This window comes from Brugia malayi (assembly GCF_000002995.4).
Source record: "Brugia malayi strain FR3 genome assembly, contig: Bm_v4_Chr4_scaffold_001, whole genome shotgun sequence".
Classification (NCBI taxonomy): Eukaryota; Metazoa; Nematoda; class Chromadorea; order Rhabditida; family Onchocercidae; genus Brugia; species Brugia malayi.
Window position 1 is genome coordinate 607217 of NW_025062478.1, and position 19003 is coordinate 626219.

The 19003-nt window shown below is 29.1% G+C and overlaps 3 protein-coding genes across 4 annotated transcripts; 2 read left to right on the top strand and 1 right to left on the bottom strand.

Annotated features, from left to right (window-relative positions):
* Nucleotides 1-2185: 2185 nt before the first annotated feature.
* Bma-hif-1.4 (hypoxia-induced factor 1, putative) lies at nucleotides 2186-11203 on the top strand (the record flags this gene model as incomplete). Of its 2 annotated transcripts, none has more annotated exons than XM_043081197.1 (14): nucleotides 2186-2235; nucleotides 3480-3670; nucleotides 4094-4245; nucleotides 5039-5218; nucleotides 5620-5804; nucleotides 6271-6528; nucleotides 7377-7465; nucleotides 8089-8196; nucleotides 8684-8830; nucleotides 9312-9515; nucleotides 10067-10348; nucleotides 10448-10614; nucleotides 10835-10952; nucleotides 11022-11203. In XM_043081197.1, the coding sequence occupies 14 exons, from the start codon at nucleotides 2186-2188 to the stop codon at nucleotides 11201-11203; spliced, it is 2313 nt and encodes a 770-aa protein (XP_042937131.1). The 2 variants fall into 2 exon arrangements, with proteins under 2 accessions (XP_042937131.1, XP_042937132.1); XM_043081198.1 differs by having other exon boundaries at nucleotides 11045-11148.
* Nucleotides 11204-13246: 2043 nt separating this feature from the next.
* Bm10194 (Uncharacterized protein) lies at nucleotides 13247-15503 on the top strand (the record flags this gene model as incomplete). The annotated part of the gene is made up of 6 exons (XM_001895879.2): nucleotides 13247-13315; nucleotides 13727-13871; nucleotides 14014-14180; nucleotides 14527-14657; nucleotides 14924-15124; nucleotides 15416-15503. The coding sequence occupies 6 exons, from the start codon at nucleotides 13247-13249 to the stop codon at nucleotides 15501-15503; spliced, it is 801 nt and encodes a 266-aa protein (XP_001895914.2).
* Nucleotides 15504-16170: 667 nt separating this feature from the next.
* Bm17704 (Uncharacterized protein) lies at nucleotides 16171-18511 on the bottom strand (the record flags this gene model as incomplete). Its single annotated transcript, XM_001895878.2, has 2 exons — nucleotides 16171-16303; nucleotides 18357-18511. The coding sequence occupies 2 exons, from the start codon at nucleotides 18509-18511 to the stop codon at nucleotides 16171-16173; spliced, it is 288 nt and encodes a 95-aa protein (XP_001895913.2).
* Nucleotides 18512-19003: the final 492 nt, after the last annotated feature.

Here is a 19003-nt window from a genome sequence, read left to right on the forward strand (position 1 = left end):
TTATTCTTTAATTTTTTATTACAGTTGAAGGTTTCATATATTTTCACGTCACGTAGATACAGTTTGAGTACGAATAATTAAATGAATGATGAAAATCTTTGTAAAAATTGATTAAAAAATTAGGTAGAAAAAAAAATGGTAAATTATGTATTTCATTCGTTTATTCTTTCTTTTAACTGCATATTTAACTTTATGAAAAATGATCGATCGTAGAAGAGCGATGAGATTAAGCTGTTTTTGCTTTTCTACATTTGTCATCTGTCATAGGATTAATTAATTATTTGCATAATTAATTAGTTAATTAATTATGTTTATAAAATTGTTGCAAAAAATTTATTGCTAATGACTTTAAGTGTTACTTAAATATAAGTAACAAAATGAAATTGCAAGATGGAAAAGGGTGAAATGACAAATAATGAGGAAAAAAAAAGGGAATAAGCTGCTTCTTTAGAAAGCAAATGACACTGATAAGTGATCTTATCAGCAGGACAGAATTATTTTATACGATCTGTTATTTTATATGATAATTATTTTACACGATGTGTTAGTCGCAAGTTCGAATGGGTTCTTTTTTTTTTTTTTTTTTTTTTTTCTGCAATGTTCGTTCCTTAGCATTACAGCAAAGTAATTCGAACTTTATGTTATGCTTACACAGTTGTTAACTTATGCTTACAAATTGTTGAATAGTTCGGATGCGAAATAATTTAAGATTATGTTGTTAAGATGATTCCAATTGTTAAATAAAATTTCGATAGAAATAATATTGCTGAACTAATAGGTAATCTATCAGTTAGTGTTAAAGTTAACTGTATCTGAACAGCAATGAAGATAAAGTGATAAGATGTTATTATGTAGATAGAAACATTCATTCGTTAGATAAACATATCTATCAAGTTTAGATTTCTGATTATGAAAACTGATGATAAATTATAATAAATCTCATGTTTCCTGAATCTTTAAGACATTATTTTCATTTCGAATTTTCTATTTTTGGTTTCTTTTTACTAACTGCAAATATGGCAGACATTATATCAAATCCTGTTGCTTTATTAACTGAGAAGTTTTGAGTTGAAAATGCTTCAATTTGATAAGAATAAGTGATGTTATTAGAAGTGTGATGCTATTGCTAAATCTCATTTTGTCATTTGTAGAGGTGGGTGAAAAGTTAAGTTTTTTAACTCGTAATGATGGGTAAAAGAATGAAGCGAAGGACATATTTGTGAAATGGAAGGTACAAGAATGGGGTTGAACGGGGAGAGAAGAATAGTTGAAACTGGTTTCAGATTAAGATTGTTACAGGGTTATAAGTTTTACTGCGCAGCAGAATAAATAAAATTATCAAAGAAAGAAGAACTGAAAAACTAATAATGTGATCTGTTAGGTGATAGAGTTAAAGCTTAATAATATTCTACATGAACATGACAGATCGATGGAAATACATTTGAATAATTGAAATTTAGTTAATCCTAGCAGCGTTATGTATGTAAAATATTCTCACTATGATAGATAATTTATTTACTAATTTGTCTATTTTACCGATATATCATAAAGTTAACTAGAAAAATGGGATGAAGAGGGATCAAACAGAGTTATCTTTGCGACTCATTGAAAATCTCCTTTTTCCAAAAATTATAACAATGAATATTTTTTTAGGTTAAAAAATTTTGATAATATTATTTGCCAAGTTAAATGTGACTAACATACATTTATTTACTAAAAGAAAGGACAGTTTGACATTAAAGTTGTCATTTCATAAAAAGAATATTTTCATAAAAAAAAAAAAAAAAAAAAGAAAATCGCTATAGCTTGTTATTATATTCGTATATGTGAAAATTTTACCACATTCAATATTTGAGTTTGGTGCAATTTAACTTAGTCTTACTACTCTTTATTTTGTATTATTTGTTTTAATTCATTTAAATTAAAATTCATAACTATACTGTTTCTTTCTTGAGGAAGTTTTTCATTTTTTCAATGATATCAAAATGACTTTATCGCAAAGTTTGAATATTAGAAAAATGTCTCATTTAACTGTTATATAATTTATTACCTTCAGATGTAAATTGTGTCTCCATTTCACTTGATATTTGTCAATATAATTTCTGGCTTTGGTGAAATTGGTGAGGAAAATTAACGAGATATTTATTTATTTATTTACTTCATCCTATCAATACAATCTCTCTAAATGATGAGTGGACATGATGCCGAATTTTTTACGGAATTTAGTCGAAAACAGTAAGTGATTTGAGATTTTTGTTTCCTTATATAATCATTAAACAGTTGGCCTTTTTAGCAAGAAACAATGAAAACGAGGAAAAGCGAGGTAATATGAAATGAAATAACTAATATAGATTTAATGAAAGTTTCTTATTTCAATTGTCTTTTGATTAAATCTCCGACTATTTATCTTGTCGGGTAAAAATTAATGACAAATTTGCCGCTTTTTGTTACTCTGAAACGTGTAAAACGACATATTACAATGTCAAAGTGCACTTAACAAACCTCGAGCTATACGGTACATTATCAGACGATGATCAATCTTGCACTGTCGGTGTGTTTATGATTATCGTACCTGTCTGGTGGTAGTTGATGTTTCGATGTTATGTTAGGGTAGGGCTGTGGTCTTTTTAACCTTGTATAACCTTGAGAAATGATGTTTATTTTCGTGGATTTGCACGATAATAGCTATTAAATCATTCAAGTATAATAAACATCATTTATGTTTGGTTTATAGTTCTACGGATTCTTAAACTTTATTCTATTAGATATAGTTATCTATTGCTTTTTTCTTTGCTTTAAAATTCATTTCTAACACTGTCAATGTTTTCTTAGTTACTTTCAATTTTTTCTGCATTATTTTTTCTTATCATTCTGTCTTTTTCTTATTTTACATTTTTTCTGCGTCATTCGCATTCTTTGCTTTTGCATACTAAACTAATAATTTCATAAACATTTCTACCTATTTCTGTCATACTTATTGTGCACTTTCGGTGTATAAATTTTGTTGACTAATAATCTTTTTTCATATTGATGGTTAGTTCTTCTGTGTCATATTTTAAGAATTTTCGTACATTCTATAATTTTTCAAAAATCTTTTTCTAGCAGCATTTCAAGATAATGACAAATCTTTGTTTTCTTCTAGCTAAGATTATGAAGTAGACAGTCAGGCGATTATACTCTTAATGATTAATATTTTAATGACTGTATCAACCAAGTAATTCTAATTCATATAAAAAAAGAAATAAATTGCACAGGTCTAATTCTATTCATTCTTTTCAAATTGACATAGTTCAGTGATAAAAAAAAAAATAATAATTACCAACCACCAAATTGTTTTCACCATTGATTTTACTTTAAGTTATACTAATATTGTCCGAATGAAATCTTTTGAATCAAAATAGAAGGGATTTATCAGGTAATTTGTTTTTGCATTCATTGTATGTGTCTGAAAATACTAGTTTTTTTTTTATTTTTTTTAGAAATCTTGACCGACGTCGTGAGTCATCTCGTTTTGCTGCACGTGATCGACGTGGTAAGGAAGCGGATATCTTTACGGATCTCAAAGTAGTGATACCAATTGTTGATGAAGCAACAGTTACACATGTGGATCGGATTGCTATATTGCGGGTTGCATTGACTCTTTGCCGGTTACGAAAAGTTGCAACGAAATGTATTTTTTTTGTTAACAAGAATTATTGATATCTTGCATTATGTAAATTTTCAAACTAAACAGCCCACATTAGGCAAATTCATTTTCCTTCAACTTTAGCTATGAAAACCTGAAATGCACGCCAGTTGCAGCGTAAGCAAGCAGGTTATTTAAAAACATCATTGGAATCTAGCCGTTAGAATTAGTGGGAGTAATAAATCTTCCCAATATATTGTTTAGCTTTATTTGAAAATGCCGGAAAGAGATTCCTTGAAATTACTGGATGTTAATTTTCAATTTTGATGCTCAGATTTCGATCTCTTTGTTGGATACCTTATGTGACAGTAAATATTCCAAATAGTTTTTATCTGGAACTTCAAAAGTTTTTTTTTTGAATTTAAATAATTTGAATCTTCAAATTTTTGGAATAAAAATAAATTTCAGTTTTGAAAACTAATCTCACTGAGGAACATCGATGTTTATGGTCTGAAACAACATTGCTAGAGTGTTTAGATGGTTTTCTGGCTATTGTTGACCTGGATGGTATCATCCTATACGTTAGTGAAAGTGTCTCCATCTACCTCGGACTTACGCAAGTATGTTACATTTTCCTTTTTTTCAAACACAGTTTTTCTTTTTTTTTTTTCCGCTTTTCTAAATAGATTGATTTAAACGAAATAAAAAATTTATGCCTACTATTTCTATTGAAAATTATGTTGAAGACGACATCATAAATGTGAGAAAAAAGAAAGGTTATTAAAAGGGTTATTGAGGAAAAGAAAGATAATAGGGAAAATTATGAAGAATTTAACAAAATTCAGTATATTTTATCAGATGGGTGATCAGATGAGCATTTCTACTTTATGAAATTGTTCTCTCTAATTTTTGTTAGTGCAACGATTGTCTGTTGTGTTTGTAAAATTTACCTCTTCACAATTTATCATTCATTATTTCTTCACAGTAAAATAACTGGTCTAAATTTTTCTTTGGTGCATTTTTTTAATGTCGAATGTGTGTTTTTCTTACTTTTTTTATGACTAATAATATATATTATAAGATTCTTGAATAATATCCTTAATTACCATTGATATAATTTGTCCGTCGTTTTTTTTCTTTCCATTTCTAAATTACGAACATTCAAGATTCTAATTATTTTAAAAAACTTAATATTATGCAATAATTTCAACGGGATGAAGAATGGATGAGGGGAAGTTGCTAAATTTGGTTGTTAGGTTCAGGTGCTGATATAAATGTAGAATATGAGCAAGTATCTAAATTATTCGTGCACATACTATACATTTAATGGCTAAATATGGATATCATTTGTTCTGATTTCTTAAATTATTGGTTTAAAATATTCTAGTTGATGCATAGTTCAACATCTTCCAGACTGATCTTACGGGACGTTCATTGAAAGAATTTATTCATACCAATGATTACGAGGAATATATAAGCTGTGATATTGGAGGTGCAATCGATCGTGGAAATGGTCAAGTCCGTACATTGCGAATGAAATCAGTGATTAGTCCACGAGGAAGAAATTTAAATCTCAAAAATGCTCTATTTAAAGTAAGTTTTAACCGAAGTAATAAATGCTGACATTAATTATTAGACAAACTGCTCGTTAAAACCGTCTTGGGGAGGTCTTCAGGTTTAACTTCATTTTAATTAAATTGATCGGTTGTTTAGATTTTTTCTGGTTGTCAGTCATAGAAACAATGAAATTAGCATATTTTGGAAAGAATATGCTAATTTCATTATAACGTTTATGTTTTTTTCTATATGATGAATGCAGCAATAAAAAAGCATTTCGAAATCACAAATTAATGAATATGGTATAAGCAATTGCTGTCATTAATGGTCATTTTAGTGAATTACTGGAAGATACAAGATTTCGCTATTATGGGTAAGGTTTTGGTCTTCATAGGTTTCAAGAATTTGAAATTTTAAGTTCTATTTGAATTTCTTAGCCAGTTGTTTGCTACATTCGCTCACTGTGTGCGGACAATGGACGTGTTCGTGTCATACAAGCTAGTGCGCAACCAGCTGGACAGGGTAGTAGTGTTTTTACAACCTCAAGAACCACCGATGTACAAAGTGGAACCTACATGACACGGCATACCTATGATATGAAATTTTCATATGTCAGTGAAAGGTTTATAATTTTGCATATATTTATGATACATTTAAGAGTTTCGCAGTTAATACTAATTAAACCATTAAAATTGGTTGGAAAGAATGAAGTTATATTTCTTAGAACAAATTTATTATCGTTGATATTTCTGCTAATGTAAACTATTATAGTTTAAAATATTGCAACCTCAGCTCATGTTTCATTAGATTGTAGATTCAACAACACACTACCAGAAAGTGATGCATTTTAGTATCTTCAAACAGCATAACTGAGTTGTATAAATTATATAACAGCAATAAAAATATTTTTATTTATTTATTTATTCATGAGCATCTTATGAATTATTAGTAGAAGAGAATAGTTTTTCCTTAGGAATTAAATTTGAATCTATTCACCACAAAATTAATACTGAAATAATTTATGAAACGCCAACCACACTTTTACAGCACTATTTTTTTGAGTTTTAACTATACACTATTCTTTTAAGTTTCAACTATATTCTGCGTCATGAAGCTCGTTCTTTAATGGGTACCTCGTTTTACAATTTGGTTTATCCGGCCGATCTTAATGCAGTGGTTGTTTCGATACGTGAAATGCTCACAAAAGGTCACACACGGACACCGTATTACCGTTTAATTGGTCTTAATAAATCAGTATTGTGGGTACAGACTGAAGCAACTATCGTTAATCATACGGCAAAAGGACAAAAAGGACAATATATCATCTGTGTACATCAGTTAATTGGGTTAGTATTTAAATTTCAAATCTTTACATGTTTTCCCGCGAAAATTTTATGGTAAGTTTTATCTTTCAATATATATAAAATACTTCATGCTGTATGCTTTTATCTTTCAATGTTGCTAATAGTTTTTCCTTGAGAATTAAACATGAATCATGTTAATTGCATTCTCGTCTATGTTATTTCAATTAAAATTTTTAAATGAAATCGAATTTGTCAGTGAAAATTAGGCATAATTAGGCATAAAATCACAATATATTTGTTGCTTGAAATATAATATTCTGATAAGACGAAAGAGAATTTCCTAAGTTACTACTGTTGCTAAAGTTTATTTAAGATTTAATCTTTAATCTGAGTAATACTAAACTAAATAATGAGAGCCTAAGAATCGAAAAATATTTTTTATGCAGCAAATTGAATTAGATCGGCAATAAGTGATAAGTTTCTTAAGTTACCACTGCGGCAACCTCAGTTTTTGTTTTGGGGCAAAATTTATTTATTTATGAGGCAGCTGTCAATTTTAGATGAGGCATTCGTCCAAGACATATAACTTACTAAAAAACTTTGGTCGCTAATAGTTACATCCACTCGCACAAACTGAATTACATTCGTAGGAGGCAAAATTATGATGCAGAAAATTTGATAAAATAAAACTGTGAATGCAGAATAACTAGGAGACATCAAAATCTAATTTTTAAATAGAAATTAAAACTTTTATTATTTACTGTGTGAATTTAAGTGTTAAAATTAAGTATAAGTTTGTCACTTGATATATTTTTATTTATACGGCAATTAATCTCTTTAATATCCATGACATTATATTTGCTTTATCAAAATGATCATGTTATCTTTAGCACCCAAAGTGAACGAGATTCGTTCATAAACGGAAAGAAAAGCTATTCGACTTTAATGCCAATAAAGCAAGAAATGACTGAAAGTTCAGGTATGTTACTTTCTTTTCTTTATTTTTAGTTTTTGTAGTTTTTTCGCATTTATGAATTGAAATTTTTTAGAGCAAATAATATTAGAACGAAGCGAAATTATTTTGTCATAAATGATTCTTTGATACTCCAGTCTTATTGCTCATTTTTTCCGTTCTTTAAAAGATCAAATAAAACATGAATCTAGAAGTTTTTTGTTTTCACTGTCTTAAGTGAAGTAAAATTAATAAAGTTTTGAACAAATCATAAAGATTCTTATAATCATTAGCATAACGAGAAATTCAAATGCATTGAACTGAATTATAAATGATTTATTAGTTGATGGTTCATTTTAGTATCTCAGACTGTAAACCTCTGAACAAATTATGAGTAAATATGTATTGCAATAGATTATAATATATTAGCACTCTTTGATCTAATGGTATTAGTACTACTGGTTTAATCAATTATTGACAAATGCATGGAAATTAATTAAAAATTAATGCATGAAAAGATTTCTAAATTTTTCAAATAAAGTGGTTAGCCTTATGATCTTATTGTTCTTAGGATGACAGTTAATCTCGTTCATGACTTTACATTTTATTTCTTATTCATTAGTCATATTTAAGCAAAAAATTTTTTACAGAACCAATGAGAAGCAGTTATAATGAAGTATTACAATGGCTTTTTCGTGCTCAACAACGTAGCAAATCTCCCCCAGGAACGTTGCTTTTTCGAACTGAAAGTAATAAAAGTATGCTTCACCTTTTTTTCTTTTTTTTCCATAAGATTTTTTTGCGCTGAATGTTTATACCTCTCATTTTTAACATCAATAATGATATTACAATTATTGCAAAGCATAGATTTGTATATTCAAATTGCACGGATGTGTTTTTAAAATTAATTATAGGGATTTTTTTTTTTTTTCTTACCAGACTAGAAGAAGAGATGTGATTTAATATCTGCATTATGTCAAAAAAGGAAGCATGATAAAGTATTTATAACCAACCCGTTTTATGTTTTCATTTTTTTTTTTTTTTTTTATTAAATTATGATTTATTAGGAATACATTTTTGGATAATTTTCCTGAGATTTTCATAACATTCCTTTAACGTTCCATAAAAATTTTCTCAGAGTGCTGTTCAAAAACTAATACATTTTCTGATTTCCAAGATTTAGATTCTTTTTTATACCTATTTTTTGATTTAGTTTTTTTTGTTAAAAGAAATTTTTTTTTTTAGATCGTTCTGAATACAACGGTCAATCAACAAGATATACGGCAGCACGAGTCGAAACTATCAATTACAATACAAAAAATGGTATTACAGTATCGGGTACTGTTGATTTTTGTCATAGAAATACTCCAAGCATTTCGCTTGTACATAACGGTTCGTTTCTAACTATTCGATTTTTTTTTTTTTTTTTTTTATCACTTTTAACTCTTCAGTAACCATCTGATTTTGTTCTATAAACCGTATACCGATATGCTGTTTGTGCACTGGTCTAACATTAATTTTGAAGTCTTTGTTAAATTCGCATAAATAAAATTGCTATGTCGTCAAAATAAGAGCATTGGAGCTTTTGTCGTAGGTAGAAACAGTTGTCATTCTGTTTAATCTCATATTTGTTTATTTTCATTATCAGTTCTTTCGTTGCATGTCTTTATTTACACTAAGTTTTTGTTGAAATTTGTTTACAAACTTTCACAAACTTAAAGTTTATCAAATAGATGAATTGTGAACAATGAATCTTTCGATCGGTAATATTATAAACAGTCTTGAAGTCAGTTTTTGGATCTGTTGCAAGAATATTGGCAATTTTACATGTTATGTTGGATTTATCATTCGAATTTCCTAAATCTTTTTTCAGATGATGAAGGAGGAGAATTCCATCGATTTGCTACTGAAGTTGACCGATGCCGATTACGAACAAATAATATACAAACAAATTGTGTCGAAGAAGCGTCTAATAGAAATACTCGTGATAGCACCACTCTTTGCTGTCAGTCTGATTTTTCAGAATCTTCAACAGCAAATATTAATGCTGCACGGTTACCCACGGTTTCAGGAACTGGTAATAGTTCTTATTCTTTACCTCTTTCTCTAATCATCGCTTCTCTCAAACGTGCACACCTGAGAGTGATGTTATAAGACTGAACATTTGCTGTTTGCGAAATATTTCGAAGTGCATAGAAGTTTGGTATCTCTCCTCATATAACCTAATCTGTTATTAAATCGGATAGGTTAGCTCGACTGCTCTTCGTATAGTAAGCCTCAAAAAGCATATTTTAGACACACGGTTACTAAAAAAAATAAAAAATAAAAATTTGGTGACGTGGCCATCTAACATTCACAGTTAACCTGCTTGATAATTGCTCCTTTTTTGCAAACCTTTGTTAGTAATTTAGAACGAACTATGAAGTTAATATCCCAAAAACTGCTTGCATTTTTCGAGACAAACTGATAAAATCCATATCTTATTGTTTGGAGATTTTTTTTTTGGAAATTAAATAAAAAGAATGTTTCATAATGTAAATAGAAAATAGGATGATGAATGATAGAGATTTTGATAAATTGCTCATATAAAAGTAATGACTAAGGCAAAGAAAATTTTATACATTGTAGATATATATTTACTACCGCAAAATAACATTACCAATGGTTCAACAACTCTTACTGGAACCGAACGAAATCCAATCAGTTTATCTACTAACGGTGCTCAGAATACTCGTTCCTTGACTTCTTACGATCCTTATATTAGCAACAATTTCACTGCTGCTACAACAACCTCTTCACTTGCTCTCAACAATAATTCCATCCACACACAGTCAAACCTGTCCACAACTTCGATGAACTGTATTACAGAAACCCAGCGAGTTATTCAGAATAAAGAAAATGGTGATAGTGGTAAGTGAAAATATCATTCTTTTAAATTTCTTCAAGGATTATCTTCTGAATATTGCCCACTTATTGCTGCTACCTCATTTTAAATAAAATTTGTTTTAGATACGACAGAAACTATTGACGAATGGCAGATGTTTGCACCATTCGTGGCCCATGATGACATAATGCAACTATCAACAGACTTGCAGGGTCTCTTGCCAGAATTTAACTTTGTTGATTGGATACCATCAGATCCGGCACCACTGCCAAGTTTGCCCGCTGAAGAAAGAGTATGAGAGAAAATTTTTCAAAATTGAGAATGTAAAGAAAAAGGAGAATATTAAGAGTTCGTAGAGATGAGCTGAGAAAGAAAAGAAAGAGCAATGGATTAGATTGAAAATAGGATTGGTACTGGAATAAAAATTTTGCATGTACTTAAATTCTTCATTAATATTAGTTTTAAAATTGTTTTCACTTGATTTTTTTTTTTTTTTTTTAATGATGTTTTAGAGTATGAAACTATTGGGGAATGTGTCAATACCAAAGCAAATAACATTTGATCGATCGAATATGTATGCAAATTCTAGCATTTCACTCATTTCAAAACCAAATTCTTTCGGTCTTACTGGTTAGTTTATTTGATCATTTGAACATTTGAAATCTCAAAAGCAAAGCTACTATATAAATTTTTCTGCAGCTACTTCGTGGCGCCAATTACAGCAGCAATATCAGCAACGCCATCAAGAGAATATGAATACTGGAGCAACAACAGCAGCAACACAATGGCTGGAAGTAGAACTGACAACAACATGTACCCGACCTAACGATTGTCCAGCTGGATTGTTGTATCGAAATAATTCTGCAGCTCCTATGCAATAATTGCCAGAAGTTTATCCTTGAAATCACTGTAGTAATATAAATTTGAGCTTTTATTGCAAATCTTGTAATATACAGACTTGTATTTGATGTTAGCATAATTTAGTTCAATATTATTCATTTACTCGCTGTTGTGGAGGACTTGAAACTTTCGGCATGTTTCTTCTATTCAGGTTGGTTTTTTAATATAATTTATAAAATAATATTTTAGAAAAAATTATTATAGAATAATATGTAATGATTGTTTCGATTTAAGTCCTCCGCATAAAATGCTTTCCTGCCGTTTTGTTACTAATTTTTGCCACTGTCAGTCTCTTTTCCACGGGTTGCCTTTGGTTACCATTATTACTTTCAAAAAAAAAAAAGAAAAAGAAAATGTGTTGAAAATGTGTTAAGATATTTCATGTTTTAAAATAATCAAAAGATTTCTAGTATCAATTACCGGTTCAAATATTCTATAATTTTGTGCACATATAAGATTCTTGCTTCAAAATTCTATCCCAAGCTTAATTTCGTAAATTGTTGGAGACATAGGTAACATGTGTATTTTTTTTTTCTTTGAAATGTTTACTTATTCAATTTGGTCTTATATTTTCGGGTTCTTATTTTTCACGTTTTCGTACCATCTTTCTCTTTCAAGTGCATCAAAATCTTTCATTCAACAACTTCAAAAATGTATAACTTTTTTTTTTCATCTCTGTTTTATGCTGGTCCAGTTTGATTCGGTATCAGTGAATGGTTCTTAAACACTGCATGTTTAATATTTTAAGTTCGGTTCTTCGTTTTTCTTTCATTCTTTTCTTTTAACCGGGTAGTATGCAAGTTATGTTTCTTTCTTTGTCATTTTTTCAATGCAAGTTATGTTTCTTGTTTCTTTGTCATCATTTTTTTTAATTAGTGAAGTTGTTTGTCTGGGTTTCTTCAATGAATACTTCAGTTTTGCCATTATCATTCTTGTTATTCGTTGGGTATAGCATAAAATATTGGAATATCAAATTATAAGCAGTAGGTGAGAGCATTCTTGATTTATTATTGGATGCTGTATAATTTTGAAAATTCTTCCATTGGAAAAAATCTTAAACTTTTAGAAACAAAAACGATATTATCTATGTTTTTTCAGAATTTTTTCTTTTTCTAAAAACTACAGTTTTTAACGGCAAATTTTTGATCTAATTTCTTTCACAGTACATTTTCTGATTTCACAGATCATTTCATTCTTTTTACTAATAGTCCAGTAATGTTTGTTATAGCTGATAGTTTTCCGGTTTTTTTCTAACCGAATGGTTTATTTTTTCTTATGCATTTTTGTTTTAATTGAGAAAAAAAAATTTTTTAATTTATTTTTGTTTCATTTTTCTGCTATACCCAACATATATAGCGTAGCCTTGCACATTTTTTTCAAGTTATCATTTTAGCGATGTTGTTATTTTCCTATCAAGTAATCTGCATTTTTTCTTTCTTTTTTTGAAGAAAAAAAAAAAAAAAAAACCAAATGTATTTATTTCATTTGTTATGTAAAAAAGAGAAGTACCGCAATAGTATCCATAGCATCAATTATTTTGTCAAATTTTATTGTTAAAAATCTTTCATATCCGGTATTTATGAATTTATCATACACATAGATCCGGTTTACCTCAAAGAAATTTTTGTTTTCATGTTCGTTTGTTTCTTCATCCATATATTCTTGCTGAAATCAGCGAATAAAATGTTTCGTTAGCAGTTCACTGTGCCTTATTTGCATTCTGATCGTTATGCACGAAAATGTTTCGTAGCATACTATGTATACATAATTAATTTTATTATCTTTCTTTCTTTTAGTTTTTGAGAAGACTAATTAGCTATTCTATTCGATATTACTAGTGATAAAAAAACTTGATCTCATGAATTCAGAAAAATCAACTTTTTTCTGGAGTATTCTATTGTTAAGTTTTTGGGGCTGATAGTTCGGCAAGTTCGTAATTTCAGAATTTTTGTTTTTTTTTTTTTTTTTTTAGACTCAGATTTTATGTGGAGTAAAAAAAAAAAGAAAAAAGCTAAGCAGTTGGAATGCGATATTGTGTTACAGTAGGTCGAGGTATGGAACCGTTTGTGAAAAAACAACTGGAACAAATTCAGGTAATATTCCCTACTAGCACTTCCTGAAAGTGAGATGAGAGAGAGGCTGATGACAAGGAAGTGCTCCGATGGAGATTAAGGTAGATTCGTGTAAGGTTCAACTTGGCCTGAATAATCCAGAAAACCAGTGATCTAAATTAGTAATACAGGAATGAGAGAGTATACATGTCTAAATGTTAATATTAGATCATGTCCGGCAAGCCATTCCGTAATACTGAAATGGAATTCTTACGAATTTTTCTGACCAACGAATTATTTTGTTATTCTGATATCACTGGTGTTAATACCAACGAAATATAATAATAATGATTATTGAAGTATAGATTAAGATTAATAGAATGTAATATTGCTAGCAATAAATTATTTTTGACTTCTAAATATCTTGAAAAAAAATGACTGCAATATTTTCAGGATGTAAAGATTGATGGAAGTATTGTAGAAGGTAAAGTGCTGTTTGATGCGAGCAATTCCAATAAACTGTGCAATTTACGATGTGCTGAAAGGTTGTTCTTGGTAGCAGCTTATGAAATAATCGATTGCAGCTGGAACAAACGACGTAAGTAAATAACATAATCTTTCATTATTTTACTGTGTTATCATTAGAAATATATATGTAGTGGATATTTTCCTAAATAAGAGTAATTCATGTTTATAATTATGTATAATTTTGAATACTTCATAATTTCTCTATTTTTAAGAACTGTTCGATAAGCTATTCAGTTTGTGTGATAGAAATTCCTTATTAAATTCCACTTGTGAAACAGCTTTCAATTGTTTGTTTTCTTATGGAGAGCCAATACAGAATAGAACTTTTCGTGTATCACTCAAAGCAACTGGAAAATGGCGTCGAAAAATTGATATTGAGGTATTCTACTAGGAAATAGATGTTTATAGAAATTTTTTGTCTTAAATTTGATTATTAGAATTTTATTCTTTTTTATCAGTCACTTTCAACTATTATTCGTAAAATTAGAGCTGTATTGGATCTATGATAAAACAAGTTGGGATTCTTTGTCCATAACACATTTTACTGTCTCTCTCATTTTTCTTTTTCAAAGAATGAAATTATCCATTTCATTCTTTAATTTTCATTCTTTAATACCAAATTTATCTTATGCTAACATGTAGAAAAAATTATTTATACCACTTGTTAAGCTAAATATTTTATAGTTCATACGAATTAATGTGACATTTTAACTTTAATTCTACAGAAGCTTTCTACGAGTATCGCTCGTCATATTAAACAGATGTCTGGTTTCAATAGTTCAGTTCATTTTACTGCTATTGAAATTTGCATACATGTGTCGGAAAAATGCATCTTCATTGGTATACCAATCACTCGGTTAGTATGATAACTGAATGTTTTTCTTTTTTTAGAGAGTAGGATGAAAAAGAAAAAATTCCAGTTTCAAACTACTTTAATGCATATTTTAACAATTTTAAATATAATGCGTTTCATTTCAAAATATTTTCTTACTTCATTTTGAAAGAATGTTTTTAGCATCAATACTACATGAAACTTCACACAAGTTTCTTTTATTTGCATATTTTAGCACTAAGGACAGTATGTAATTCGAGATTTTCATTACATTACTCTTTAAATTGCAGAGAACGTTTATCGAAGCGACATTATTTGCTGAACAATTCACTACGTTCAACTGTTGTGGATGCAATGTTATCAATGGCGAACATTCAAGATGGTGACATTGTTGTTGACCTGACCTGTGGTTCTTCTTCTATCTTATTGCAAATTGCACACGATTTTCAGGATAAGGAAAATTATTTTCTCACTTTTTCTTTAAAAGAAAGGTAAATTAAGAAATTGTGTTATTCAGTTAGTCATTTTGAAGTGCAATTCTTCCAGAAATACAAATGATTTCATGGGAAGTTTTGCTAATTAAAACCATTCATAAGAGAGGAATTTCTGAATTCATTTTTTGTCTTTGAAAAATTAAGTCTCTTAGTTTGCTCCATATCACTAGTCTTGCTCTAATCATTAAGAACAAAAGACAACTTTCTCATCTTTTATCCCATTTTTTATATAGATTTTCCATTATTTTTTAAATCATATTGTTGATTTTTGGAATTTTGTACTTTTAGGTTTTTCTTTTGGGTATTGATTTCTCTTGGGATGCTTTACAACAATCACTGCGAAATGTGGATTATTTGCGAAAAAATGACAATGTAGAACCATCAATCGACCTACTTTGCATGAATTTATTTAATGGTGAAATTGTTTTTTCTTTTTTACTATTTTTTTCTTACCAATGATTTATCCATGGCTGTACATTAGTTAGAATGTCTGCTTAATCTGTCTCATTTCAAGATTTATTGATGGCTTAAAACGTTCACCATTAAGTGGTCAACGTTCGGCCATGTTCAGATAGTTCAATCAATGCTTTCTAAAATATGTACCCCCTTGATGCGGTATTTTCTAAATCATTTCCTTAATACTTACTATTCTCAGTAAACTACTGCGAATATAAAACTCCTTTTCACTTATTATAGGTTTTCAAATTCAAAATATTTTCATGTTAGTATATATTTTTTTCTTATAATCAGTATGAAATTTTAGATTGTCTGAAATATGAAATAGTTGATCACATTATATCAGATATTCCCTTTGGTCAGCAATATGGAACAGATCAGGCTGCCTTGTGTACTTTGCAACGTATTTGTGACATCTTTTCAAAGCATGTTTCTTTCTTTTCCAATTTTTCTCCTCAAATTTTGAGGAATTTAAGGAAAATTTCATAAATGAAACTAATTGTCTTATTAACGATATCATGATCCCTATTCGAATTACCGACGTAGAATAGTTATGGACTACACAGCATGAAATATAAAACTTTTATTTATTTCTTCAAATCACCGGACTGTGATAATTTTGATGGACCAGTTCTTGGTGTAATGTACATCTGCTCCATAAATTGTTTCCGTAAAGACGTCAAGCTCACGTTATCAGTTGTCAAATCAGTGCACATAATCCTAGAGGATAATTACTGATGAAAATAGAATTAAAAGATTGGAAAAAATATATGTATATAAACGGTGGAAAAAAAAAACATCGATAAAGTTGTCAACTTTTTTTTTATTGAGAATATCACTGGTTTGAACTTGATTCGAGAAGAAAAGTAGTTTTGTTCTTGTTTGTTTAAATTATATTAGGGAGTAACTTATGGGTGGAGTCAAATCCAAAGTAGGCACGTAAGCTTATTTAGCTGCGTTTGGCCATTACCACATATCGAGATCGATATGAGTCGAACGGGACATCAACACTTATTCGTAATTCTTTAACTGCATAGTGTAAGAGAAGTGTTCAACTGAACGAAAAATAAAATAATGAATGATTTGTTGGAGCCAAAATTTGCTTTAAGTTATGTAGATTCAATCTGAATTGCCCTTTTTTACTGAAAACAATCTATATTTCTAACTTTTTTAATTTATTATTTTATTGATTACTTGCTGTTTAAGGCGATATGAAGGGAATTTGTTTGTTGAGACAAAAATCAATCATGCTTTATAGTTGGTTAGTTGACAAAGAAGAGACTCACTTGGGATGGGAATTATGAGTGAAATTTTTGTTTGACTAGCGATTTATTCTTCCATCTATCCATAAAAAGTATTAATTCTTTCTTTAAAAAATGCAGAAAACCATTTTACGTCTCAGCTCATACAATATTAGATATATTAATTAAATTAAAATAAAACAGTAAATGTAAAAGTTGTGAAAACATACGAAATATAATAACTCCAATTTGTGTCTTATCTTTTAGTTTAGTTTACATATTAAATAACATATGTGAATGTAAATTGCAATTATAATTATTATTTTGTATAAGTATCCTCATTATGAATTTATGAAAATTAAGCAAGCTTGTTTAATTAATATTATTCAACCAAACAGTCATATCATTTGCAGCTGTAGTAATAGCAGTAATAGTTATATTTCCACAGCAATACTATTGATCTCAGCTATGCATCTGCCATCGTTAAATAACATGCTGAAATTGCCAGCACGTTTAAAACAACATTATCCAATTTCGCTTGGCACAACACAAGCTGTTATCGTCCTTCTTGCTAATGACAGAGAGTGAAACGGCGATAAATAGGGTTTGGTTTTAAAATTTTTCTTTCTTTTCAATTCTCATGAAATCTATTTGCATTGTATATTTGTGGAATGAAATCAAATTTTATATATCCTAAATCTGTCACTGAGATAGCTGTGTACGTTAAATACATAGCCATTTTTTTTTTTTTTTTATCTCTAAATGATTTATTTCAAATTTCAGCCAGGTGTACCCAACTTCAGGCATACAATAGTTAATTTTTATCAAAATCACTGCAGGCATTAAACAAATAACTTTAAAATGATAAAAAGCTAAAAAATCATTTGAAAGAATTTTATATGCTATTTACACTACATCCAACTGCATTCCATCGTTTCTTTCAATTTTATGTTTAGCTATATACGTAACATACATACATCAGTATAACCTCACTATGTGCATAAATCTTTTAACTCAAATTTGATCATAAATTAGAGAATATTTTTGTATTTTATAAATTTTCTTTATGTTTCCACAATTCTTGAACCTATTTTCCAGTAATAAAATTTTAAATTTTCAAGCTTAAAAAAAAAAAAAAAAGAAAACAGTGCATGAACTCATCCATTTGAGTTGTTAATATTTTGCAAAAATTTAACCTGAAATGATATTATTTATGAGAAATAAAAAGATGTTTTACATTAAATTTTTTATGAATGAATAATTTTTAATGATTGCTTTTTTTTTTTTCTTCCAATAGCATCACAATTAAATGTTTATTATATTATGCTTTAGGCTTGTCATTTCCATTATTACACTAATATTGAAGTGTTTTTTTTTTTCACGTAACGTTAATATAAATCATCTTACGTGTGTGTTTCATATGAATTTTATAAATGGAATGAAATTTTTTTGTTAATAATGAGAAATAAATTGTTTCTTCGTTTTCTCCACTAGCAGACATACATTTGAGAGTAGAATTATTGTGATATTACAGTCCTCGCTTTCGATCCTCGCTAGTTGAGTGGAAAATGTTAAGGCAGGAAGGAACAGCTGGTTGTTCCCTGTTCATATCATCGTCATCATCACTATCACCACTATCACTATCGCCACAATCATCATTACCATCATCTTCGTCAACATTTAACATCAATATGGGTTGCCCGCAGAGCTCACCAAGCTACCTACCCGCCCGCTTTTCCCTACCACAACTGTGAACATTAGCTGCTACTACAACTAGTACTGCTGTTGCTATACCACCGACCAGCTTTTGTATGTATCTCTTTATCATATTCCTATCATAATGTCAATCTGTTTTTGTGCTATTTTCGTTAAAAAATTAAAAAATTTCATCAACTTTGTCCCTCTCTCCCCTCCTTTGTTTACAATTTAAGCGTTAATCTCTTAACTTGTTGTTATTAAATGTCAATGTTAGCTTTTGTTGATTGCAACTGACATAATCCTGCAATTTGGCTACGTTATATGACTTATTTTCCGTTATATATATGACTTAGTGATAAGTTATTTCAATTTGCTTATATTTTTATACTGGATTACAAACAAAAAGATATAGCATAACTCTGGTAAGATTTAGATATTCTTTTAACTTTTAAATGAAGGAATTTGTCACATCATTTTCCTG